We start from the raw sequence: 26893 nt of genomic DNA, 5'->3' as shown, positions 1-26893 counted from the left end.
AACATAGGAAATGATATTTCTTTTTCTTTCTTTTTTTAAATTTTTATTAATTTTTTTTATTTTTTATTTTTTAAAGACAGGTTTCACCATGTTGGTCAGGCTGGTCTTGAACTCCTGACCTCAGGTGATCCGCCCACCTTGGCCTCCAAAGTGCTTGGATTACAGGCATGAGCCACCAGACCCGGCCTCTTTTTTTTTTTTTTTTTTTTTTTTTTTAATATTTTATTCTACAAACATTTATTTGCTTTCCTTAAAAGCAGGGACAGTCAGCCTGTTTTATTTGTTTTTGCATTTCCATGTTACAAGTTGGAGTTTCAAGTGCTGAGATAGAAATAAGAATGCAAAAGGTTTCCTGGGAGTGGTGTTGCATCAGACTTGAAGTGGGAAAACAGCATTGGGCAGGGCTTCAAGAGGTGGAGAAACAGACTTTGCCTCAGTGCAAGAAGCTGCAAAGTCATGTTGGAGGAAAGGTTGGAGGATTCGAGCCATTTTCCAATTAATCAATCATGAACTTTGTCTTGGTTGCTGTGGCTCCAGATTCCTGAAGGATCTGCTGAATTAACTTTTCTAGCTCTGATGATGTCTCCTGGCATCAGTGATTCTTGCCCTATTACCTGGTAACATGGTAACTATTATCACTTGATAACTGTATTATTCCTAATTCTTTGTGACTTAACTGGCACCCTTGAGATAATTCATTCTTTAGCCAAAGCAAGCCTGACTATTATGAAGAATAATCAATACTAGCTTTGTTCTTAAAACTAGAACTACCATATGACCCACAATCCCACTACTGGGTGTGAACCCAAAGGAAAGGAAATTAGTATGCTGCCGGGTGCAGTGCTTCGTTCATGTCTGTAATCCCAGCACTTTGGGAGACTGAGGTGGGCAGATTACCTGAGGTCAGGAGTTTGAGATCAGCCTGACCAATATGGAGAAACCCCATCTCTACTAAAAATACAACATTAGCCCATCATGGTGGTATATGTCCATAATCCCAGTTACTCGGAAGGCTGAGGCAGGAAAATCACTTGAACCAGGGAGATGGAGGTTGCAGTGAGCTGAGATTGAGCCATTGCACTCCAGCCTGGGCAACAAGATTAAAAACTCCATCTCAAAAAAAAAAAAAGAAGTAAAACAGTATGTCAAAGAGCTCTGTGCCCTCCCATGTGCATTGCAACACTCTTCACAACAGCCAAGATAGAACACCAACCTAGGTTTCCATTGACAGATGAATGAATTTTAAAATGTGGTGTATATACACAAAAGAATACTTTTTAGCATCAAAAAGAACAAAATTATGTCATTCAAGGCAACATAGATGAGCCTAGAGGACATTATATTAAGTGAAACCAGGCACAGAAAGACAAAGTTCACATGGTTCTCACTCATTTGTGGGAGCTAAAAATTAAAACAACTGGAGACAATTCAAGATGGCTGAATAGGAACAGCTCTGGAGTGCAGTTCCCAGTGAGAACGCAGAGAGTGAGTGATCACTGCATTTCCAAATGAATTTTTACTGCCCGCAGACCAGGAGATTCCCAGGCAGACAGCAGGTCTCCGTGCAAAAACCACACAAATCTGGGCGCCGTTTCAACTGGCACCTAGAATGCCTGGGAGACAGAGTTGCCCATTCAACTGAAAAAAAGGGGGCTGAAACAGGGAGCCAGGTGATCTGGCTCAGCGGGTCCCACCCCCACAAAGACCAGCAATCTGAAACACTCTGGATTGAGAGTTTCACAGCAAGGACAGCTGGACTTGGGACAGTCCAGCTCTGTGGGGCGACGTGCATCTCCCATTACCAAGGCAGTCCACCTCTATCAAGGCAGTCTGCCATTACCAAGGTAGTCTGCCATTAATGAGGCAATCCGCCATTATGGAGACAGTCCTCCATTACTGAGGCAGACTGCCATTACCGAGGCAGTTCTAACTATATCTCTATAAACAAAAGTGCAAGGAAGATCGCACAGCAGCTGGGCAGAGTCCACAGCAGCTCAGCAATGCCTCTGCCGGCAGCCTATGACTCAGCTACCTCCTCACTGGGCAGGGCATCTCTGAAAAAAGTCAGCAGCATGTCAGGAACTTATAAATAAAGCCCCAAGTTCCTGGGACAGAGCCCCTGAGGAAACAAAGGCAGTTATGAGTTCCTCTGCAGCAGACTTAAACATACCTGCCCAGCAGCTCTGAACAGAACAATGGAGCTCACAGCTCAGCACTTTATCTCCTATAAGGGACAGATTGTCTCCTCAAGCAGCTCCCCAAACCCCATATATCCAGAGACACCTCATAAAGGAGAGCTTAGGCTGACATCTGGCAGGTATCCTTCTGGGACAAAGATAACAGAAGAAGAAGCTGGCGGCAACCCTTACTATTCTGCAGCTGCTGCAGATGATCTCCAGGCAAGCAGGGTCTGGAGTGGACCTCCAGCAGTCCTACAGCAGAGGGGCCAGACTGTTAGAAAGAAAACTGAAAAAACAGAAAGAAATAATTTCATCATCAACAAAAAGGACATTCATTTAGAGACCTCATCCAAAAGTCACCAACTACAAGAACACAGGTGATAAATCCACAAAGATGGGAAGAAACCAGTGCAAAAAGGATGAAAATGCCTCAAACCAGAATGCCTCTCCTCCTCCAAGGGATCACAACTCCTCACAGCAAGGGAACAAGGCTGGATGGAGGATGAGTCTGATGAATTTACAGAAATAGGCTTCAGAAAGTGGGTAATAACAAACTTGTCTGAGCTAAAAGAACATGTTCTAACTGAATGCAAAGAAACTTAGAACCTTGAAAAAAGGTTTGACGAAATGCTAACGAGAATAAACAGCTTAGAGAAGAATATAAATGAATTGACGGAGCTGAAAACACAACACGAGAACTTCACGAAGCATATACAAGTTTCAATCACTGAATTGACCAAGCAGAAGAAAGTATATCAGAGATTGAAGATCAAGTCAATGAAACAAAATGAGAAGGCAAGATTAGAGAAAAAAGAGTAAAAAGAAATGAGCAAAGCCTCCAAGAAATATGGGATTACATGAAAAGACCTAATCTACGTTTGATAGGTATATCTGAATGTGATGGAGAGAATGAATCAAAGCTGGAAAACACTTTTCAGGATATTATCCAGGAGAACTTCTCCAACCTAACAAGGCAGGCCAATATTAAGTCCGGAAAATACAAAGAACACCACAAAGATATTCCTCAAGAAGAGCAACCCCAAGGCACATAATTGTCAGATTCACCGGGGTTGAAATGAAGGAAAAAATGCTAACGGCAGCCAGAGAGAAGGGTTGATATACCCACAAAGGGAAGTCCATCAGACTCACAGCAGATCTCTCAGCAGAAATCCTACAAGCCAGAAGAGAGTGGGGGCCAATATTCAACATCCTTAAGGAAAATAACTTTCAACTTAGAATTTCATAGCCAGCCAAACTAAGCTTCATAAGTGAAGGAGAAATAAAATCCTTTATGAATAAGCAATTGCTCAGAGATTTCATCACCACCAGGCCTGCCTTACAAGAGCTCCTGAAAGAAGCATTAAACAAGGAAAGGAACAACCAGTACCAACCACTCCAAAAACATACCAAATGGTAAAGAGCATTGACACAATAAAGAAACTGCTTCAACTAATGTGCAAAACAACCAGCTAGCATCAAAATGGCAGGATCAAATTCACACATAACAATATTAACCTTAAATGTAAATGGACTAAATGCCCCAATCAAAAGGCACAGACTGGCAAATTGGATAAAAAGCCAAAACCCATCAGTGTGCTGTATCCAGGAAACCCATCTCACATGCAAGGATACACATAGGCTCAAAATAAAGGGATGGAGGAAGATTTACCAAGCAAATGAAGAGCAAAAAAAAGCAGGAGTTGCTATCCTAGTCTCTGATAAAATAGACTTTAAACCAACAAAGATCTAAAGAGACAAAGAAGGGCACTACATAATGGTAAAAGGATCAATGCAACAAGAAGAGCTAATGATCCTAAATATATATGCACCCAACATAGGAGCACCCAGATACATAAAGCAAGTTCTTAATGACCTACAAAGAGACGTAGACTCCCACACAATAATAGTGGGAGACTTTAACACTCCACTGTCAATATTAGACATGTCAACGAGACAGAAGATTAACAAGGATATCCAGGACTTTAAGGATACCTGGATAACCAAGGATATCCAGGTTCAGATCTGGACCAAGCAAACCTAATAGACATTTACAGAACTCTCCACCCCAAATCCACAGAATATACATTTTTCTCAGCACCACTTCTCACCTACTCTAAAATTGACCATATAATAATTGGAAGTAAATCACTTCTCAGCAAACGCAAAAGAACCGAAATCATAACAAACAATCTCTCAGACCACAGTGCAATCAAATTAGAACTCAGGATTAGGAAACTAACTCAGAACCACACAACTTCATAAAAACTGAAAAACTGGCTCTTGAATGTTGACTGGATAAACAATGAAATGAAGGCAGAAATAAAGATGTTCTTACAAACCAATGAGAATGAAGACACAACATACCAGAATCTCTGGGGCACATTTATAACAATAAATGCCCATATGAGAAGCAAGGAAAGATCTAAAATCAATATCCTATCATCAAAATTGAAAGAGCTAGAGGAGCAAGATCAAAAAACTCAGAAGCTAGCAGAAGACAAGAAATAACTAAGATCAGAGCAGAACTGAAGGAGACAGAGACACAAAAAAAAACCCTCAAAAATTAATAAATCCAGGAGCTGGTTTTTTGAAAAGATCAACAAAATAGACCACTGGCCAGATTAATAAAAAAGGAAAGAGAGAAGAATCAAATAGATGCAATAAAAAATGATAAGGGGGATATCACCACAGATTCCACAGAAACACAAACCACCGTCAGAGATTACTACAAACAACTCTATGCACAAAAACAAGTAAACGTGGAAGAAATGTATAAATTCCTGGACACTTGCACCCTCCCAAGCCTAAACCAGGAAGAAGTTGAAACCCCCTGAATAGACCAATAACAAGGGCTGAAGTTGAGACAGCAATTAATAGCCTACCAATAAAAAAAAAAAAATCCCAGATCCAGATGGGTTCACAGCCGAACTCTACCAGACATACAAAGAGGAGCTGGTACTACTCCTTCTGAATCTATTCCAAACAATCCAAAAAGAGGGAATCCTTCCCAAATCATTTTATGAGACCAACATCACCCTGATACCAAAATCCGCAATGACTCAAAAAGAAAATTTCTGGCCAATATCCATGATGAACATAGATGCAAAAATCTTCAATAAAATACTGGCAAACAGATGGCAACAGCACATCAAAAAGCTTATCCATCACGATCAAGTATGCTTCATCCTGGGGATGTGAGTCTGGTGCAACATACACAAGTCTATAAACGTAATTCACCACATAAACAGAACCAAAGACAAAAACCACATGATTATCTCAATAGATGCAGAGAAGGCCTTCAACAAAATTCAACAATCCATTATGCTAAAAACCCTCATAAACTAGGTATTGATGGAATGTATCTCAAAATAATAAAAGCTATTTATGACAAACCTACAGCCAATATCATGCTGAATGGGCAAAAACTGGAAGCATTCCCTTTGAAATCTGGCACCAGACAAGGATGCCCTCTCTCACCACTCCTATTCAATATAGTACTGGAAGTTCTAGCCAGAGCAATCAGGCAAGAAAAACAAATGAAGGGCATTCAATTAGGAAAGGAGGAAATCAAATTGTCTCTATTTGCAGACAACATGATTGCATATTTAGAAGAACACATTGTCTCAGCCTAAAATCTCCTTAAACTGATCAGCAAGTTCAACAAAGTCTCAGGATACAAAATCAATGAGTAGAAATCACAAGCGTTCACATACACCAATAACAAACTTAAAGAGAGCAAAATCAAGAATGAATTGCCATTCACAATTGCTACAAAGAGAATAAAATACCTAGGAATACAACTAAAAAAGGATGGAAAGGATCTCTTCAAGGAGAACTACAAACCACTGCTCAATGAAATAAGAGAGGACACAAACAGATGGAAAATCAATCCATGCTAATGGTTAGAAAGAATCAATATTGTGAAAATGGCCATACTACCCAAAATAATTTATAGATTCAATGCTATCCCAATAAAGCTACCTATGATCCTCTTCATGGAATTGGAAAAAAACACCTTAAACTTCATATGGAATCAAAAGAGAGCCCGCATATCCAAGTCAATTCTAAGCAAAAAGAGCAAAGCTGGAGGCATCACACTACCTGACTTCAAACTATACTACAAGTCCACAGTAATCAAAACAGCATGGTACTGGTACCAAATCAGAGATATAGACGAATGGAACAGGTCTGAGGCCTTGGAGGCAACACCACACATCTACAACCATCTGATCTTTGACAAACCTGACAAAAACAAGCAACAGGGAAAGGTTTCCCTGTTTAATAAATGGTGTTGGGAAAACTGGCTAGCCATGTGCAGAAAGCAGAAACTGGACCCCTTCCTGACATGTTACACTAAAATTAACTCCAGATGGATTAAAGACTTAAACATAAGACCTAACACCATAAAAACTCTAGAAGAAAACCGAGGCAAAACCATTCAGGACATAGGCATAGACAAGAACTTCATGACTAAAACACCAAAAGCATTGGTAAAAAAGCCAAAATAGACAAATGGGATCTAATTAAACTCCAGAGCTTCGGTACAGCAAAAGAAACAATCATTAGAGTGAACTAGCAACCAAGAGAATGGGAAAAAATTTTTGCAATTTACCCATCTGACAAAGGGCTGATATCCAGAATCTACAAAGAACTAAAACAGATATACAAGAAATAAAACAAAGAAACCCATTCAAAAGTGGGCAAAGGATATGAACAGCATTTTCAAAAGAAGATATATATGAGACCAACAAACATATGAAAAAATGCTCATCATCACTGGTCATTAGAGAAATGCATATCAAAACCACATTGAGATACCATCTCACGCCAGTTAGAATGGTAATCATTAAAAAATCTGGAGACAACAGATGCTGGAGAGGATGTGGAGAAACAGGAACAATTTTACACTGTTGGTGGGACTGTAAATTAGTTCAACCATTGTGGAAGACAGTGTGGCAATTCCTCAAGGACCTAGAAATAGAAATTCCATTTGACCCAGCAACCCCATTACTGGGTATATACCCAAAGGGTTATAAATCGTTCTATTATAAAGACACATGCACACATATATTCATTGCAGCACTGTTTACAATAGCAAAGACCTGGAACCAACCCAAATGCTCATTGATGATAGACTGGACAGGGAAAATGTGGCACATATACACCATGGAATACTATGCATCCATAAAAAATGATGAGTTTGTGTCCTTTGTAGGGACATGGATGAACCTGGAAACCATCATTCTCAGCAAACTGATACAGGAACAGGAAATCAAACACTGCATATTCTCACTCATAGGTGGGTGTTGAACAATGAGAACACATGGACACAGGGAGGGGAGCATCACACACTGGAGTCTGTTGGGGGCCAGAGGAGGGACATCAGGGGGTAGGGAGTTGGGGAGGGATAACATGAAGAGAAATGCCAGATATAGGTGACGGGGATGGAGGCAGCAAACCACATTGCCATGTATGTGCCTATGGAATAATCCTGCATGTTCTTCACATGTACCCCAGAACCTAAACTGCAATAAAATACATATGTATATGTGAAGTAGGTGAAAGGTCTTGAGGAATAAAGCCATGGAACACTTGAAGATTACACTGGGATGAAGAGAATTAACTTTACTGAACTCAGATCTAAAAAGCAGGGCTCACTCAGGAGGAATTCCACCCACAGGCCAGCACATTCGCTCTGGAGTGGTGCGCCCTGAGCTGCTTGACGTACGGAACTGACAGGTTCTGTCTTTCCCCCTTTCCTTGGCAGGCATGGATCTGTTTTTTATTGTTTTCGCCACATGTTCTCTCCTTGGTGTATGTTGCAATTACTCACTTGTAGAGCATCAAAAAGAAACAAAGCAAACCTCCAAGAACAGCAGAATTTGGCCAGAGCCAAAAGCAACTCAGAATTTGAACTGAACTTACTCAAAGCAGGGCAAGAAGACAGAGGCTTATGAAAATGCCTTTTGACTGAACCAAAGACTGGAGCCAAAGCATCTGTGTCCAGAAGCCTCTTTTTCATGGATGAGCCTCCAATCTCAACCTGCAAGAAGCAGGCTGGATGAGGGGAGGCTGGCAGCTGCATCTCAGCAAGCTGAAGCCGCAAACCCATCCCACTTTGGCACTGGAGTCTCGAGCCCCATGATCTTGGAGAGTTCTAACAAATTCCACACCCATGGTAGTGGATTTATCCCTGCGTTTAGGGCAATGTGCATTCCAGGCACACTGTGTCCATTAACTTAGTGACACATTCTATTATTCTACTGATTGCATCAGCCCTTGTATCAATTACCCAAAGATGCCTCCAGATTTACATTATAAAGGCTTCCCCCACCCCAGGCCTGGCCCCCAGCACCCAGCCTGAGACACATGTGACTTGCATCACAGAAGCCCTCTGTGTGCTTGTCCCCCACATCTTCCAGGAGTAGCCCCTGTCCTGACTTCTAAACAGCACTGATCAATCCAGGAGAGGCCTCTCAGAGCACAATCACCTTGTTATTACATGTTCAGTCACTAAGTGAATATGTTGTCTATCCTATCCCACATGTTTCATTCATTTCTTCACTTAGAGACAATGGAGCTAAGAGACATAGGTCTCATTGCCAGGGTTTGATTCTGGCCTGGCCATTGCTTGTCCCCAATGAGGCTTCTGTTTCCTCATCTTTCAAATGAGGGTAACAACATCAAATTACCCCGAGGAGTAAATAAGATAATGTGTGACATATAGCATAAATGGCTCCCCCAGCCCATAGGAAGCAGCCTCAGTCCCTTCCCCTTCCTCCTTCCTTCTTTCCTCCATTCATTCCTGTTGCTCTTCCTTTTTTTCACTCATTCATTCTTTCTGTTCGTCTTCATCAGCAGTGTCTCCTGGAAGCAGTTCTGGCCTTGGCACAGCCACCTTCCAGGAGGACAGGCACTGGCAGCTCTGGGGCTCTCGCCCTCCCTGGTTCTCACACCACACCCAGGGAACCACACTTGGGACAGCCCCAGAACTCGGTGAGGTAGGCATGGTGGTGGCAAGGTCTGCGGTTCCCACCTGCCCTGTCCTGATCCTTCCCATGAGGCCACCCTGGCTCCAGACTCCTCCCTCTTGATGTCCCACCCCATGCCACCTTCCACAGCAAATGGCACCACCAGCCCACATGTTCTTCTCTCAGCCTGGCTTTCAATCTGTTTCCTGATCCTTTCATATTCCTTACTTTTGGATTTCTAAAACATGCCCCTTTTCCTTCCCCATTTCCACAGCCTTCATTCATTCCAACATTTTTCCTCTTGGATACAATGGTCCCTTCATCATAGATGCTGTGTCCAATCTGGGTTCTCAAAAGTGTGTCTCCCAGGTCAGACCCAGCACCTCCTACTCTTCCAGCCCCACTGCCCGCCCCCCCCCCACCACCGCAGGAAGCCCCCAGTGCACCATCTCCCTCCTTCCTGGCGCCTCAGTTCACACCTCACCAGAGATGATCCACCCTCTTCACCTCCCACCATGGCCCAGATCACTGCCCCCGGAACTCCAAACCTTTATTTGGCAGCAAGTCCTCCTGCCACTGGCCAGTGTGCTTGGTGATGGGGGCACAGTCACATGCAGTCTGTGCTCCTGGGAATATCCTGGTTTGCACTGAAGAGAGAAGTGAGGAGGCAGTACCTGTTTCCCAGGATCCTCCCTGCCTGTGCTGCACATGCTGGCCTTGCTCACTAGGCAGGGTGGGGGCATGCTGGGTCACAAGAAAGCACATGGAACGGTTCTCACCACCTGGAGTCCATGGTCTGGCGTTGTGAGTGCACCAGCAGGGGTGATGCTAAGGTTTCCAGGTGGCACGCATGGGTATAGCTGTCTCCTTAGTCCAAAGCATTTCTCACCAGGAGGGTTAGCCATGGCAGCCTCCATTAAGAGATTCTCATGCTCTGGGTACTTCAGTGCGGGATCACAGAGAAACAGCTTTACCCCTCAGTCCACTCAGTCAGGCTGGGGCTGGATGGGCTGGGAGCTCACTGATGAACACTAAAGTGGTGTGTTCCCAGGCTCGGGGTCACTGTCTGACCTGTCGGCAGCCCTGTTACAGGTCATTGAGCAGCTCATTGTCCACCTCTGTGACCAGCCTGTGAGTGCACAGCCTCCAGAAAGCGTGCTCTGAGCAGGAGACTCTGCAGTCCCTCCCTCACACACCAGAGCCCCCAGAAGGCAACATGTCCTAATGTTGCCTCATGTAGAACTAAAAAGAGACTGTGACGTGACTATACCTATGTAACAAACCGGCACGTTTCCCTGAACTTAAAATAAAAGTTATCAAAAAAAGAAAAAAAAATTTAAAACAATTGTACTCGTGGAGGTAGAGAGTAGAAGGATGGTTTCTAGAGGCTGGGAAGGGTAGTGGGGGGTAGGAGGAAGTAAGAAAGAATACTGCATGTTCTCGTTCATATGTGGAAGCTAAAAAAAGCTGATCTCAGCCTGGCACGGTGGCTCACGTCTATAATCCCCGAATTTTGGGAGGCTGAGGCAGACGGATCATGAGGTCAGGGGTTCGAGACCAGCCTGGCCAACATGGTGAAACCCCGTCTCTACTAAAAATACAAAAATTAGCCAGATGTGGTGGCGGGTGCCTGTAATCCCAGCAACTCGGGAGGCTGAGGCAGGAAAATTGCTTGAACCCAGGAGGCAGAGGAGAGGTTGCAGTGAGCCGAGATCGTGCCATTGCACTCCAGCCTGGGCAACAGAACAAGACTCCATCTCAAAAAAAAAAAAAAAAAGAAGCTAATCTCACAGAAGTAGAGAGTTTAACAAGGGTTGCCAGAGATTGGGAAGGGTCACAGGGAGGGGTGGATAGCCAGAGGTTGGTTATCAGATACAAAAGTACAGCTAGACAGGAGGAGGAAGTTCTAGTGTTCTATAATATTGTAGGGTAACCATCAATAATTTATTCTTTATTTTTAAATAGTTAGAAGAGGGCACCTTGAATGCTCCCAACACAAAGAAATGAAAATTGTTTGAGGTGATGATATGCTAATTATCTTGATTTGACCATTACACATTGTAAATATGTATTAAAGCATCTCACTGTATCCCATAAATATGTGCAATTATCATGTCAATTGAATAGATGAATAGCTTTGTTTTTGTCTAAGATCTACTGATAACCTACTGATTCATGCCTTTGACCACCTTAAAGTGGTGCTGCTAACATCTCATGTTGTATCACATAGAGTGTGACACTGACAGCAAAATGACTGTGAAATTGAGTTTTGACAACGTATTATTTGGATGCATTGTATAGTATGTTCACATGTTAGATTGAGTCAACTGTAAGTCCTAATCTTAAACTTGCCCTGGCAAACCTTTGCTCAGTTTATGCTGTGTCTCCTCACTAGCACAGAGAGGATGACGCCTTTCTCTTGCATGACAATAGCAGTTTTAGGGCCACAGAACAGGCAGATCATACATGAGGCCTGCTGCCTTTGACAAAGTTCCTTCAGTGCTGTGCCATATAAATAAATCAGCAGGCACAAAAGCCAGGAGTCCCAGGACCATGCTGGTAAACAGATTTTCTAAGTCTAGAGCTGCAGATGGTGGTGTCCTATCCCTGTTGGAGAGCCTGGCAGGATTCCAACCCCCAGTTCTATAATACTGTAAATCCCTACTGGATACTTCGTGTAAATTATAATTACTTGTAAACTGTATTCATTGGTTCAATATGCCATTTTCATATGGACTCTGGGGATTCATTTTTTTTTTCTCTTGATAAGAGTGACAAAAGCAGTACTTGAACAGAAAAGGGCTGTTTGTTCCATATGAGAACTTTACTTTAGATTCCATAATGTTTTTGTTGCATCAACGTGGTAGCAACTGAAGACAGGGGCTAGTAGTCAGTGGGTTTTATTTTGCCCACCTCTCTACCATAGACATTTGCAGTTTATCCTGACTTGGGCCCACCCCTCCTCTATGCCAAAATTCATCTTCTATTGTACACCATACTATAGTGTCTGGGTGTTGATTTGCTACTCCACTTGTATGCTGGGTAAGCATTCAAGAAAAACGTTTAGTTTCCTCTTTTTTTTGTTTCTGAGATGAAGTTTCACTCTTGGTCCAGGCTGGAGTGCAATGTGATCTCGGCTCACTGCAACCTCCGCCTCCTAGGTTCAAGCGATTCTCCTGCCCAGCCTCCTGAGTAGCTGAGTTTATAGGTTTGCACCACCATATCTAGCTAATTTTTGTATTTTTAGTAGAGATGGGGTTTCGCCATATTGGCCATCCTGGTTTTGAACTCCTGACCTCAGGAGACTCTTCTACCTCGGCCTCCCCAAGTGCTAGGATTATAGGTACGAGCCACCATTGACTGGCTGATTTTGTTGTCGTTGCTGTTGTTTTTGAAATGGAGTCTCCCTCTGTCACCCAGGCTGGAGTGCAGTGGTGTGATCTCAGCTCGCTGCAACCTGTACCTCCCAGGTTCAAGCTATTTTCCTGCCTCAGCCTCCCAAATAGCTGGAATTATAGGCATGCACCACCATGCCTGGTTAATTTTTGTACTTTTAGTAGAGACAGGGTTTCACTATGTTGGCCAGGCTGGTTTCAAACTCCTGACCTCATGTGATCTGCCCACCTTGGCCTCCCAAAGTGCTGGGATTACAGGCACAAGGCACTGCACCCGGCCCGTTAAATGTTTTCTACAGCAAACCAATGCCGTAAGACAAATAAAAAATACAACTGACTATATGTATCCAAATGAAAGATGCTCACATCCTTTTTCCTTCTCTTTTGCTACTTGCTCCTTCACCCTAGACAGGACACATACGCCCTGAGAGCTATAAAAGCTCTTGCCACAGCCATCTGGTCCTTGTGAAATGAAAAGAGACTGAGTCCAAGAGAACCAGATGCCTTCTCAGGGGCACACATCGAAGAGTGGCAGAGCAAGGACTAGACCCACCCTTGAGCATGTTGAGTTCCTAGTCTACTCTGACTCACCAACACTGATATGTCCATCACGGCCCTTGGGTTTACCTGCAGACCCGACTCGCACTGATGGACGTTCCATGTGATGGTTGAATTTATGTGTCAGCTTGGCTAGGCCACTGTATCCAGTTGTTTGGTCAAACACTAGTAAAGGTGTTGCCGTAATGGTGTTTTTCATATGAGATAAACATTTAAAACAGCTGACTTTGAGAAAAGCAGATTACCTTCCATAATATGGATAGGCCTCATTCTATCAATTAAAGGCTGTAAGAGAAAAGACTGAGGTCCCCTGAAGGGGAAGGAATTCTGCCTCCCAAGGGCCTTTGGACTCAGGACTGCAACACTGACACCTGCTGCAATTTCTAGCCCGTTGGCCAGCCCTACAAAAGACTTGTCGGTCCCAACTGCGTCAGCTGATTCCTCACAATCTTTCCTTTTCTCCCTCTCTTTCTCCCTCCATATAGATACAGACAGATAAACATATTCTACTGGTTTTGTCTCTCTGGAGAACCCTAACACATTCCATACATTCAGCATTTGTGGAATTCCAAAGGGGCTTCAGTAAAGTTTTTTGCATGTTTAAGAAGAATGAGCTCACTATGGAAATTAATCATATAGGCAAAATTATCTGGGGAAGACTGATGATTGAGGAGTGTGCATTTGTGAAGGAAGAAGGAAAGGACTCTGTAGTGACACCTCTCTCCTCCATGACCCATTGTCCACTTGGAGGCAGCAGCAGTCTCCTGGGCACAGTGCTGAGATGAAGAGTAACTAACTAGAACCCTCTGGAGAAATGCTTTGTAATGAGGTATCTCAAGCCTGACTTGGGAAGTGTGCAGAAAGATCTAGAAGGCATTAAGGAAACCAGAGCCAGATAGAAGTTCAAGTTGTGAAGACAACTTGATTAAAAACTATTGCAACAGGGGAAGAGATGAGGGAGTCTGTGGGGATTGCTCCCGTGTGAGGCCCCTAGGAAATGGGCCTCGCCATACGGTGAGCTTGAGCCCGGACACAGATCCCTGGTTGGGGGAGTCGAGCTGAGGGATTGCAGGAACCGAGAGAGGAACTATATGTTATTCAAAATAATTAACAGACATTACTTTATGGATATGAGGACTTGCAAGGCATCGTGGCCACTTTTGGCTCCTTATGGTTTATTGCTTGATTGTGTTCATTTTGGACCCTTGTTACCTTCATTGTAAAATATTAACTTAACTACTTACACTTGGTAACTTACTTACCGTAGCTTACTGGTTGTAACTGTAACTTACTTACCATAGCTTACAGGGCGTGACTGTAACTTGCTTACCTTGACCTATTGGGCGTAACCTACTTACTGGGCGTAACCTACTTACTGGACTTAACTTACTGGGTGTAACTTAGTGGGCGTAACTTGCTTACTGTAACTTAAGTACATTGATCTGGTGTAAACAACTTTGACTTCAGAAAAGTATATAATGAAATGTATTGCAAAAATAAAATTGTTGCTTGGACATAGCCTAAGCCAGCTCTCCAGACTCCACTTTTCTATTTTCTTTCACTTCTGCGCACTCTCTTCCTCAGGTTGAACGAGACATCTATGTTGGCGGTCTCGGGGACTCCTGCAGGTCGGTAGTCCCCCGGCAGACGTGCCGGACCCCAACAAAGAGAGATGTCAGGTATAAAACTTTGCTCCATTTCAAATACACCAGGGATTAGGGGAAATTTATAGCCAAGGAGCAGGAGGTTGGTGTATGAAAAATTGCTAAGATGAGACATCAAGTCTAGGGGATATTCTGGCCGAATCAGCCTCACAGAATTCCTGCTGAAGGCAGGCCAGGGTAATCAGACACCAAAGATGGGAAGTGAAGAATTTTGATCAAATATCGAGAGTGATTGTGTATTGAGGGTGGGGGATTCTTGCTGGACAGTCTTGGCAGGTTGCTAAAACTGGATTTAACAAGACGGAGCACATGGGCCGTGGAGAAGGTTCTGAAGCTGACTAGAGTTTGCCCAAGCAAAGACTCTTTGTCAGAGGAAGCCATTCATTGCCAATCCTCTAGTGGTTCTGAACTCTGGCTGCATATGAGCGTCACTCATACCTGCTGGCCCATCCAGACCAACTGAATCATCATCTCAGGGTTGGGGGCCAGGTCTTGCTGTTTTTTGAGTGCTCCCCAGGTGAGATGATAATGCACAGCCAGCGGTGAGAACCAGGGACCCCTTCCAAGTCAGGAGGAAATCATTTTCCCGCGATGTGTAGATCTGCCATTTTCAGCATTTCACTAATAATCACAGCTGGCCTGACTGCTTGCAGGGAAAAGTAAGCCTGAAAAATACTTTTCTGTCCTCGAGGCCATTAATGAGAATAAAGGGGTCCCACAAAATGGAAAGAATGATCCAGGAAAAAAACCTAGAAATAGAGTCCTGATGTCCTAGGAAGTCGAATTTAGCATCAGAAGTTTTTGAGAAAAAAAGTACAGAAGAGGGGAAAAGGGTTTTGAAAGACTATACAATAGTGTCTGAAAGACCTTCCCTAGAAGTAGGGCCAGAAATCCCGAAGCAGTAGCCACAAGCCAATCTACGTGGAAAGACAGGAAAACAAGGCTTGGGTGCCTGCATGCAAGAGAACTGAGACATGTTTGGAAAAAAAGACCTGGCAAGTGATTTCCAGGCTCCTTCTGGGGACTTGGCACTGCATTTTATGTATGAATGGATGTGATTGGTTTGTTCAGGGCGTATGTTATCCCTCTGGAATTTAGAGGCAGGTCTTGGCCAATGCTTGCTGACACTTTGTACACCTGTTGACTTTCACATATCACTGCTGATATGAATAAAAGGGATGCCTGTATGTTCTGATCTTGAGGGGCATCATTCCATGTCCCTACCAGAAAAGATGTCTCAAACATTTTCTGTGACGTGACTGGTTCACATCTTCTGCTTACTTTAAATTTTCTTTATCTTTTTAAATCGTGAGAGTTCTTGTCATATTTTGATTTAAGCATTGCAAATATTTTCTCCCAGATGATGGCTTGCCTTTCATTATTTCATAATAATGCAGAAGTACAAAGGTCTTACATTTCCAGTTCATCAATTTTTTTTCCTTTACGTAAAGTTTTTGCATTTTGCATTCTAAGAATTCTTTGACTAGCCCAAAGTTGCAAAGATTTGCTCCAATATTTCCTTATTGAAGTTTTGTAATTTTTAACTCTAAATTCAGGTTGGTAAGTCATTTTAGTTTATTTTTATATAGGGTTTGATATTTGTTGGTTTGATGTTAATTTCTTTTTTTTATTTGTCTATCTAGTTGATCCATTGGCATGTGTTCAAAGATTTTCCTTTCTCAATTGAATTGTTTTGGCACTTTTGTTTTTTGAATAGGAGTCTTGCTCTGCCATCTAGGCTGGATTGCCGTGGTGCAATCTTGATTTACTGCAACCTCTGCCTTCCAGGTTCAAGCAATTCTCCTGCTCAGCCTCCAGAGTAGCTGAGATTACAGGTGCCTACCACCAAACCCAACTAATTTTTGTATTTTTAGTAGAGAAGGGGTTTCACCATGTTGGCTAGGCTGGCCTCGAACTCTTGACCTCAAGTGATCCACCCGCCTTGGGGGTCTCAAAGTGCTGGAATAACAGGCATGAGCCACTGCACCCGGCCTGTTTTGGCACTTTCTTAAAAAATGAATTTCCACATATATTTGAGTGTATTTCTGGACCCTATTTTGCTCCATTTATCTCTGTGTCTTTGCCCAAACAGGACTTTCTTATTGTGTCCATGTAGTAGGTCCTGAAATAAGGTAGTGTTGGGCACCTGACTTTGATCTTCTGCTTTAAAAACTGCTTTGATTATTCTGGGTTATTTGCACTGCCATAAAAATTTAGAACCAATTTGTTAGTTTCTACAAAAAGACTACTAGAAATTTTTGGGACTGAATTGAATCTATGGATCAATAGGGGAGAACGTCCATCTTAATAATATTGAGACTTTCAACATGGACAGAATATATTTGCCCTTCTGGTTAGGCCATCTTTAATGCCTCCTACCAATGTTTTGTAGTTGTCAGTGAAGAAGTCTTGGGTATCTTTTGTTATATTTATTACGAGCACAGGGGTAAAAGGAGCTCTCCTTTTTTCCTCTGAAGGTTGATGAAAGGACTCTGCTAAACTTGACAACAGACAGATTAACAGGAGAAAAGGCATACAGATTTATTAAGGTGTGTGTACATGAGAATCATACAAGGTATGAAAATTCAAAGAAGGGCAGGTGGTTGAAGATTAAATGCTCCCTTCATAGGGGAGAGGAAGGGAACATTTAATGTAAGGAAATTGGGAGGAAAAGTAAATTATATTTAGGAGAGATGACTGGACCCGTAAGACAGATAATAGCCTGGGACAAAGTCCCTTTGAGCTCTGGGAGAGATGGCAACAAGTTATGGGAAAATGAGGTGTGGAACTGCACCACGAGCAAACTTTGCCTTATACAATCTCTCAGAATAGCCCACAGAAGAGTACATGGTGACAACTTTTATTTTTTCTTTGGTGATTAATCTTTCCTGGTCCATGAGAGTTCAGACAGAATATTAAAGGCAATTGTTTTTATTTGAGAATAACTTCCCTGAGTTAGATACGGGAACTTCAGAGAGAGCCCCTCCTTCCACTTGTGGGAAGAAACAAGGGAATGTCAGAGAGACCTTGGTTTGGAGGCAGAGTCCAAGGCCTTTTATTTAATTCAAAGCATTCAGCATGCCAAAGTGCCATATTCTAGAGTATCATTTTCTGAGCCTCGACATTAGGTATTTTATAGTTTATAGCACCACTGTAAATGAGAAATATTAAATATAAGGATACAATTGATTTTTGTTTATTATTATGATGTACTGGACATTATTAGTTCTAGAAGCTGTTTTTTAGATTCCCTGGAATTCTCTCTTATTGTGATAAGAGCACTTTATATGGGGTCTTAACAAACCTCTCAACAATTTTTCAGCATGCAGTACATTATCGTGGACAGTGTTGTAGGCAGATATTTAGAGCCTATTCATCTTGATTGCCTGAAACTTTAAGCCTATTGATTATTAACTCCCATTTCCCCCTGCCACAAGGCCCTGGTACTCTTCATTCCATTCTTTGATTCTATGAATTTGGCTGTCGCAGATGCCTCATATAAATGGAATCATGACCTATTTCTGAGACTGGCTTATTTCACTTAGCATAATGTTCTCAAGGTTCACCTATGTTGTCCTGTATTATAGAACTTCTGTCTTTTAAAAGACTGCATAGTACTTCATTTTTTTTCTTCTGAGACTGAGTCTTGCCCCGTCACCCAGGCTGGAGTAAAATGGTGAGATCTTGGCCCACTGCAACCTCTGCCTCCTGGGTTCCAGTAATTCTCCTGCCTCAGTCTGCCAAGTAGCTGGGATTACAGGCTGAGCCACCATGTCTGGCCAAGGCTGAATAGTATTTCATTGTATGTATAGAACACATTTTCTTTATCCACTTCTCTGTCAAAGGACATTTACATTTTTCCCACACTTTGGCTCTTGTGAATGGTGCCGCAATGAATATAGAGGTGTTAATGTCTCTTCAAGATTTTGATTTCAATTCTTTTGGATAAATACCCAGAAGTAGGATTGCTGGATCATATAATTCCCTGGGATTCTTCTATGTAAATAGTCATATTATCTGCAAATAGAGAAACATTTTTACATCTTCCTTTTCACTCTTTATTCTTTTAGTTCCTTTCTTTGCCTTATTGCAGTGACTAAGATTTTCAACACAGTGTTGAACAGATGTGGTAAAGCAGGGATCTTTCATTTTTTTCTCAATCTTAGAGAAAAAACAATTCAGTGTTTGGTTTACTCTAGATTTCTGCAGATTCCCTTTATAAGTCTGAGGAAGTTCCCTACTGTATCTAGTTTGCTTGTATCAACATGAATGTAGAATTTTGTCAAATGTTTTCTTTGTATCTATTGAATTAATCACGTTTTAATTCTATTAATATGGTGAATTGTATTGCTTTTAAAAATATGTCTTATAGTAAAATGTGCATAACAAGATTTGCCATTTTGAGTGCTTAAGTGTAATTAAGTTAGTGGCATTACATACATTCACGTTGTTATTCGACCATCGTCACTATCCTCCGAACATTCTCATCATCCCATAATGAGACTCTTTCTCCTTTAAACAATAATTTCCTACTTCCCAGGACCTGGTAACCATTATTCTATTTCCTTCCTTCCTTCCTTCCTTCCTTCCTTCCTTCCTTCCTTCCTTCCTTCCTTCCTTCCTTCTTTCCTTCCTTCCTTTCTTTTTTCCTTTCTTTCTTCCTGCCTGCCTTTCTTTCTTTCCTTCCTTCCTTCCCTCCTTTCCGTTCCCTCCCCTCTCCTCCCATTCCCTTCTCCTTCCTTCCTTCCTTTCCTTCTTTTCTTCCTGTCTGCCTGCCTGCCTTCCTACCTACCTTTCTTCTTCCCTCCCTTCTTTCTTTCTTCCTTCCTTTCTTCATTTCTTTCCTTCTTTATCTTTCTGTCTTTCCTCTTTCTTTCCCTTCCTCCCTCCTTCCCTCCCTCCCTCCCTTCCTTCCTTCCTTTTCTCTCTCTCTCTCTGTTTCTTTCTTTCTTTCCTCTTCCTCTTGTCACCCAGGCTGGAATGCAGTACTGCGATCTCAGCTCACTGCAACCTCTGCCTCCCGGGTTCAAGCGATTCTCCTGCCTCTGCCTCCTAAGTCGCTGGGATTACAGGCACCTGCCACCACGCCTGGCTAATTTTTGTACTTTTAGTAGAGATGCGGTTTTGCCATGTTGGCCAGGTTGGTCTCGAACTCCTGACCTCAGGTGATCCACCCAGCTTGGCCTCCCGAAGTGTTGGGATTACAGGTGTGAGCCACCACCCCCAGCCATCATTCTGTTTCCTTATTCTATGAATTTGCCTATTCTTGGTACCTCAACTAAATCAAATCATACAATATTTGTCCTTTTGTGTTTGGCCTGGCTTCTTTCACTTGGCATAATGTCTTTAAGGTTCATCTGTGTTGCTGCATGTATCAGAATTTTATTCTTTTTAAGGCTGATAATATTTCATTCTATGTATCAACCACGTTTTGTTTATCCACTACCTGTTGATGGACACTTGGGTTGCTTTTACTTTGCTGTGTTGTGAATAATGCTTCATATGCAAATATCTGTTCAAGTCTCTGCTAGTCAGTTATTTTGGGTATATACTCTGCTATGGTTTAAATGTCTTCGGCAAAACTCATGTTGAAATTTAATTGCCCTGTTATGTATTCAAAGGTGAGTCCTTGATGCAATTAGGTTATGAGAGTTCTGCCCTCATGAATGGAATAATGCTGTGGGAGTGGGTATGTCAGAAGGTCAACCTCCTTTTCCTCTCTGTTTCACACGGGTGCTTCCTTGACATGCTATGCCTTTGGCAATGTTATGATGCAGCAAGAAGACCCTTACCAGATGTGGCCCCCCAATCTTGGATTCCAAGCCTCCAGAACCATGAGCCAAATACATATATTTTATTTATAAATTATTCAGTTTGTGGTAGTCTAACATAGCAACAAAAATGGACTAAGACATACTCAGAAGTGGAATTGTGGAATCACATGGTAATTATGACTCTTTGGGGTCCCTTGAGATTTCATATGCAATACATCTTATATATCTGCAAACACATTGTTGGGATCTTGATATAATTACATTAAATCTGCACATCACTTTGGATAATATTAATATCTCAATAATACTATCTTTTAATCTGTGAACATGTGGTCTTCCCATTTTTAAAATGTCTTCTGTAATTTATTTCTGTAATGTTTTGTAGTTTTTACTAAGTCCTTTGCCTCCTTGGCTAAAATTATTCCTAAATTTGGTTATTTTTGATGTTATTATAAATTGAATGGTTTTTCTCAATTCCCTTTTCGGAATGTTCATTGCTAGTATTTATTTATCTTTAATCTTTATTTTTTCCTTCTTTCTGCTAGTTTTGGGTTTAGTTTGTTCTTTTTTTAGTTTCTTGTGGTGTAAAGCTAGGCTTCTTATTTGAAATCTATTTTCTTAATGGGCTTGCAGCTGCAAATTTCTATTTTAGCACCTCTTTCACATCCTCTCAAGTTTTGCTTTGTTGTGTTTTCATTTGCGTCAAGATATTTTAAATTTTTTCCTTGCGATTTCTTTCTTGATCCACTGGTTATTTAAAAGCGTGTTATTTAATTTCTACATACTTGTGAATTGTCCAGGTTTTTGCTGTTCACTTCTAGTTTCATTTCATTGTGGTCAGAAATGGTATCTTGTATTTCAATTTTTAAATCTATTAAGATGTCCTATGGCTTAACATAGGGTTTTTCTTGGAAAATACTCCATGTGAACTTAAAAAATTTATATTCTGTCTTTGTTGGGTGGAGTGTACTATACGTGTTTGCTGGGTCCTGTTGGTCCACAGTGTTCTTCAAGTCCTATGTTCCCCTATGTTCTTCTGCCTGGTTTTCTATCCACTGAAGAAAGTGGAGATATTGAAGTTTTCTACTATTATTGTAGAGCCATTTTTTCTTCAATTCTGTCAGTGTTTGCTTCATATATTTTGGAGCTCTACTATTTAGAGCATATTTTTATAATTGTCATATCTTCCTGGTAAATTGAGCCTTTTATCATTATATTATGTCTTTGTCTCTTTTAACAGTTTTTGACTTAAAGTCTGTTTTGTCAGTTAGTATAGCCATTTCTGCTCTCTTTTTATTACTGTTGGCATGGAATATCTTAATCCTTTTACTTTCACCATATTCATGTCCTTAGATCTAAAGTGAGACTCCTTTAGACTGTATATGGTTGATCCTAGTTTTATATCCACTCTGCCAACTTATGATTTTTGATGTTTTCAATACAATTACATTTAAAGTAATTGCTGATAAGGATTACTTTTGCAATTTTGTTGTTTTCTCTGTGCCTCACAGCCTTTTTCTCCCTCATTTCCTTGAATACTGCCTTCCTTCCTTTATATTTAGTTGAAGTTGTTGAAATACCACATTTTGACTCCTTTCTCATTTCTGCTTGTGTATATTTTCTTGGTGCTTACCATGAACATTACATATAACATTCTAAAGTTATGATGATCTATCTTAATTGATACCAACTCAACTTTAATTGCATATAAAAACTCTGCTTCCTTATAGCTCTTCTCCCTTCATGTTATTGATGTCACAAATACCTTTTAATATTATATACTCATTAACATAAGTTCATAATTATTTCTATGCAATTGTCTTTTAAATCGTGTAGAAAATCAAAAGTGGAGTTATAAACAAAATTACATTAATACTGTTTTTATATTTGTTCATATATTTACCTTTACTGGAGAACTTTATATTTTCATATGTCTTCCCGTTACTATCTAGCATTATTTAATTTCAAACTGAAGGACTTCCTTTAACAATCTTGTAGGGCAGGTGTAGTAATAATAAACTCCCTCAGCTTTTGTTTTTCTAGAAATGTCTCAATTTCTCCCTCATTTTGGAAGAAACATTTGCCAGGTATAGAATTCTCTGTTGACAAATTTTTATTTTTAATTTTTAGCACTTTAAATATACCACTCCACTGCTAGTCTCCAAGGTTCTTGCTGAATAAAGACACTGATAATCTTATTGCAGATCTCTTATAATAATGAGTCACTTTTCTCTTGATGCCTTCAAGATTCTCTTTATCTTGAACTTTTGCCAGATTTGATTATGTGTCTTTGTGTGGGTGTGAGAGGTTCGCCCTACTTGGAGACCATTGAGCTTGGATTTGTATATCCATGTCTTTCAGCTTCTATTTATTCAAATAGGTTTTCAGCTTCTATTTATTCAAATAGTCTCTCTTCTCCTTTTTCTTACCTTCTTCTGGGACTCTCATTATGCATATATTGGTCAGCATGATGGCATCCCATAAATCCCTAAGCCTCTGCTCACTTTATATTTTCTTCGATATGCTTCTCAAATTCAATAATTTCAAATCAGTTGTTTTCAAATTTGCTTATTCTTTTTTCTGTGTGAGTTTACTGCTGACCTCCTCTAACAAAATTTTCAAATCAGTTATTATATTTTTCAGCTCAATAATTTCTTTTTTAAATAATTTCTATCTTTGTTGATATTCTCATTTTGTTCATATGTTTTCTTAGCTTTCTTTGGTTCTTTTTTCGTATTTTTCTTTAGTTCTGGTAGTATATTTGACAGTTGAGGGATTTTTTGTTGTTGTTGTTGTTGTTTGTTGTTGTTGAGACAGAGGCTCACTCTGTTGCCCAGGTTGGAGTGCAGTCGTGTGATTTTGGCTCACTGCAACATCTGCCTCCTGGGTTCCAGTGATTCTCATGCCTCAGCCTCCTGAGTAGCAGGGATTACAGGCATGCAACACCATGCCCAGCTACTTTTTTGTATTTTAGTAGAGATGGGGTTTCACCATTTGGCCAGACTGGTCTCAAACCCTTGGCCTCAAGTGATCTGCCTACCTTGGCTTCCCAAAGTGCTGGGATTACAGGCATGAGCCATTGCACCTGGCTGACAATTAAAGTCTTTGTCTAGTAAGCCTGATGCCAAAATACATCTCCAGAACTGTTTCTGAAGATGTATTTTGTTCATTTGAATGAGCCACCTTTCCCTGGTTGTTTGCATGCCTTATGATCTTTTTTGGAAAATTGGGTATTTAAAAAAATATGGCCACTCGCCCAGTCTTTGCAGACTGGCATATAAGACCTCACTAATTTGTGAGCCCATGAGACCCTCACTAATATGAGATTAGTCCAGGTCTTCTCAGGTCTTTTCTAGGCATGCTTCCTTTCTGTGAATGTGTGTGTGCGCCCCCTATCCACCACAGGTGATTTTAAAGGTCTTAATTTCCTAAAGAGTCTCACTGCAGCTTCTTCTTAGGGCCTTAGATATTCTATTGTATTTCTCTATTTGTAATCTGCTGCCCTCAGAAGTCCACAGGTCAGCAATCCCTGTGTAGTTTTCATGTGCTGCATTGCTCACCACAGCCTTCTGTGGCTTTCAGCCTGAAATCAAAACTATGTTGCTGTTTCCTGTCTGATATCTGAGTTGGGCATTACAGACACCAGTGCCCTAGGCAGCCCACAGACAGGTCAGGATATTGCAACGAGTTTCGCTCTGCTTTTTATGCCCTGAGGGAGGGAACAGGGGATTGAGCCAATCGCTTCTGACTGCACCACACAGGGAAGTGGACAAGAGCAAATATTACAACAATTCCTAACATTTTAAGGTGACTTTCTTATTGGGCATTCAAATGTTTGACTAAGTTTCAGAACTCATAAAGTTATTCTAGTTAGTCCATACTTGTATTTGATGTTTCCATGGGAGTATGAGGGCCTAGAAATTCCTCTGTCATCTTGCTGATATCACTATTTATTCATTTTTTCCTTGTATTTCCTTTCCTCTGTTCCTCATATTAAATCCTACTGATATATCTTCAAGGTTCATTGACTCCTTCCTTTTTCATCTAGTTTGCATCTAGTGAGTCTCTCTTCAGTGAATTTTTATTTTTTACAGTTTTAGTTCTAAATTTTCTGTTTAGTTATCTTTTCAATAGTTGTTTCTCTGCTGAAAATTCATGTATTTTACACTTGATCTTAGCCAAAAGGCCGAGAAGTGATGAAAATCATGTATTTTAAAATCATTTCTAGTGTATTTTTCTTTACCTCATGGAATGTAGTTATAAGAACTAAAGACTGTGTGTGACAATACCAAAGTCCAGGTCATCACAGGATTGACATGTGCTGATTGTCTGTTTCACCCAAGCATTCAGATTTCCATGTTTGTTTTTTCTGTATGTCACACAATGTTGCAAATATTATGATCCATATGACATAATAGAGAAGTAACTGGACAGGGATCTCAGGATCCACACGGTATAATATTTACTATATTGTGGCATTGGATGGAAGTTATGTTTTTGTGGATCATGTTACGATCATCTGGAAAATGCTGTTTTTGTTTTAGCAAGTAATACATCTGGTTAGGTTCAGTCTGTAAGCTGTCTTGCTCTTCTGTGGGTGGTGGTTATAATCCCAGTATACTTCGCAAAGTGTTTGCTATGCTGGTTTGAGTCTGTCTCACTCAGGAATCAGACTTGTATGGGTTCATACGCAGAATTAGAACTTTTTCCTCTCTGCTCTGGAATTGTCTTCTTGCTTTCACTCTTTAGCCCCGAGGGCCTTTTTTATTTCAAGGTATAGTTTTCCTCAACTTCTATTTGGCTGGCCACTCCATGGTCATCGCAGCACTGAGCCACGATAGGGGTGTGCCTTTGGGGCCAAAATATTAGTTTAATGCTAAAGTAATTGCAGTTTTTGCCATTACTTCTAATACCATGCTCAGGAGATAGATTCCAGCAATTGTGTTTATTTCTCATAATCTGGGACCTTGTGCAGTTGTTTCTGTGTATTTTGACACCTTTCCATAATCCACCAGTTTTTGATTAATTTCAGCATGCTCAAGTAGTTCTTTTTCATATTTCGTCTAGAGATTGTAGCTGTAATTAGTAGGAGCAATGGGCAGTAGTTGGCTTGTGCTGCCATCGTGGAAGGAGAACTCTGCCTGCATTTTTATCTTCATTTTGACATTTACTGGGAGTTCTGGATAAGCTACTTTAATCTCCATGCCTTGGAATGCCTACTTGAAAATGGTTAGTAGCAACAGACCTACCTCATTTTTAATTTTTGGCAGTTTTTGGTGGATAAAATATGATCATGGGCATTAAGCACTAGTAACTGCTCAATCAAAACTAATGCTTATTTCTATTCCTATATTTTCTATAAAACTAATCATTTTGGATTACAATTACTGGAATAAAAAATTTAGAACTAGCTGGGAGCGGTGGCTCCCACCTGTAATCCCAGCACTTTGGGAGGCTGAGGCGGGCAGATCACCTTAGGTCAGGAGTTCAAGACCAGCCTGGCCAACATGGTGAAACCATGTCTCTACTAAAAATAAAAAAATTAGCCAGGGGTGGTGGCACGTGCCTGTATTCCCAGCTACTCAGGAGGCTGAGGCAGGAAAATCGTTTGAACCCAGGAGGCAGAGATTGCAGTGAGCCAAGATTGCGCCACTGCACTCCAGCCTGGGTGACAGAGTAAGACTTCATCTCAAAAAAAAAAAAAAAAAATTAGAACTAAAAAGTTAGAGATTTGGTGAGTTAGCTAATTTTGATCTTGAAGGAAAGGTCAAAAGGAAGACCAGTGTTTGGAAAAGCAAAATATCCCATCCTTTTCTGTAGCCCTTGGAATTACACCCTCAGTCCTTGTCAAGTGATAGCTATGACATTAATCAAAACAGGATGCTGCAAGGACAATCAAGGCAGTTTGCAGGTATGATGTTCATTAAGTACCATATTAGACAAGACTGGGACTCTCTAACAAATAAGAAAACAATTACTGATACAGAACATTGCTTTCCAATGAAATGACCCTGTTTTCCCTTCATGCCTCTGTATAAAATTGTACAAAAAAAAAAAAAAACTAAACTAAGATTATTTGTTTTCTAGTAATACAATTCCTTCCATTTTGCTCCCTTGCTAGATGGCTGAAAAAGAACATGCAACCCACTGAAGACCTCAAGTCAGTGATCTGTAGGCTGTCAGCATTTGGCCCAATTCAGTCAGTCACTGTTTGTGGATGTCAAAGTGCTATAGTGACATTCAAAGACATGACTTCAGCCTGTAATGCTGTGAGTGCTTTTCAAAGTAGCATCCCAGGCAACATGTTCCAGTGTTCCTGGCAACAACAATTCATGTCAAAAGATGTAAGAC

General features: G+C 41.0%; 1 protein-coding gene across 20 annotated transcripts in view; it reads left to right on the top strand.

Annotated features, from left to right (window-relative positions):
* C4H6orf201 (testis expressed protein 56) overlaps positions 1-26893 on the top strand; it is a 66243-nt gene that overhangs the window by 21115 nt on the left and 18235 nt on the right. For 7 of the 20 annotated variants that reach the window (XR_013533799.1, XR_004741650.3, XR_004741651.3 and 4 more), the window contains exon 3: positions 26664-26886. The exons of 8 other annotated variants lie outside the window; for them this stretch is intronic. Coding sequence is in view for 9 of the 12 variants with exons in the window: in XM_035295039.3 (XP_035150930.3) it covers positions 26664-26886 (223 nt within the window). In the remaining 3 variants the exon portion in view is untranslated. Of the gene's footprint in view, positions 1-26663; positions 26887-26893 lie in introns of those variants that run through there. 5 more of the 20 variants (XM_035295042.3, XM_035295044.3, XM_035295046.3 and 2 more) reach the window with 2 other exon arrangements.

Source organism: Callithrix jacchus, chromosome 4, assembly GCF_049354715.1.
Source record: "Callithrix jacchus isolate 240 chromosome 4, calJac240_pri, whole genome shotgun sequence".
NCBI classification, from domain to species: Eukaryota; Metazoa; Chordata; class Mammalia; order Primates; family Cebidae; genus Callithrix; species Callithrix jacchus.
The sequence above is the reverse complement of the archived record's forward strand: the minus strand, read 5'-3'. Positions and strand labels throughout refer to the sequence as shown.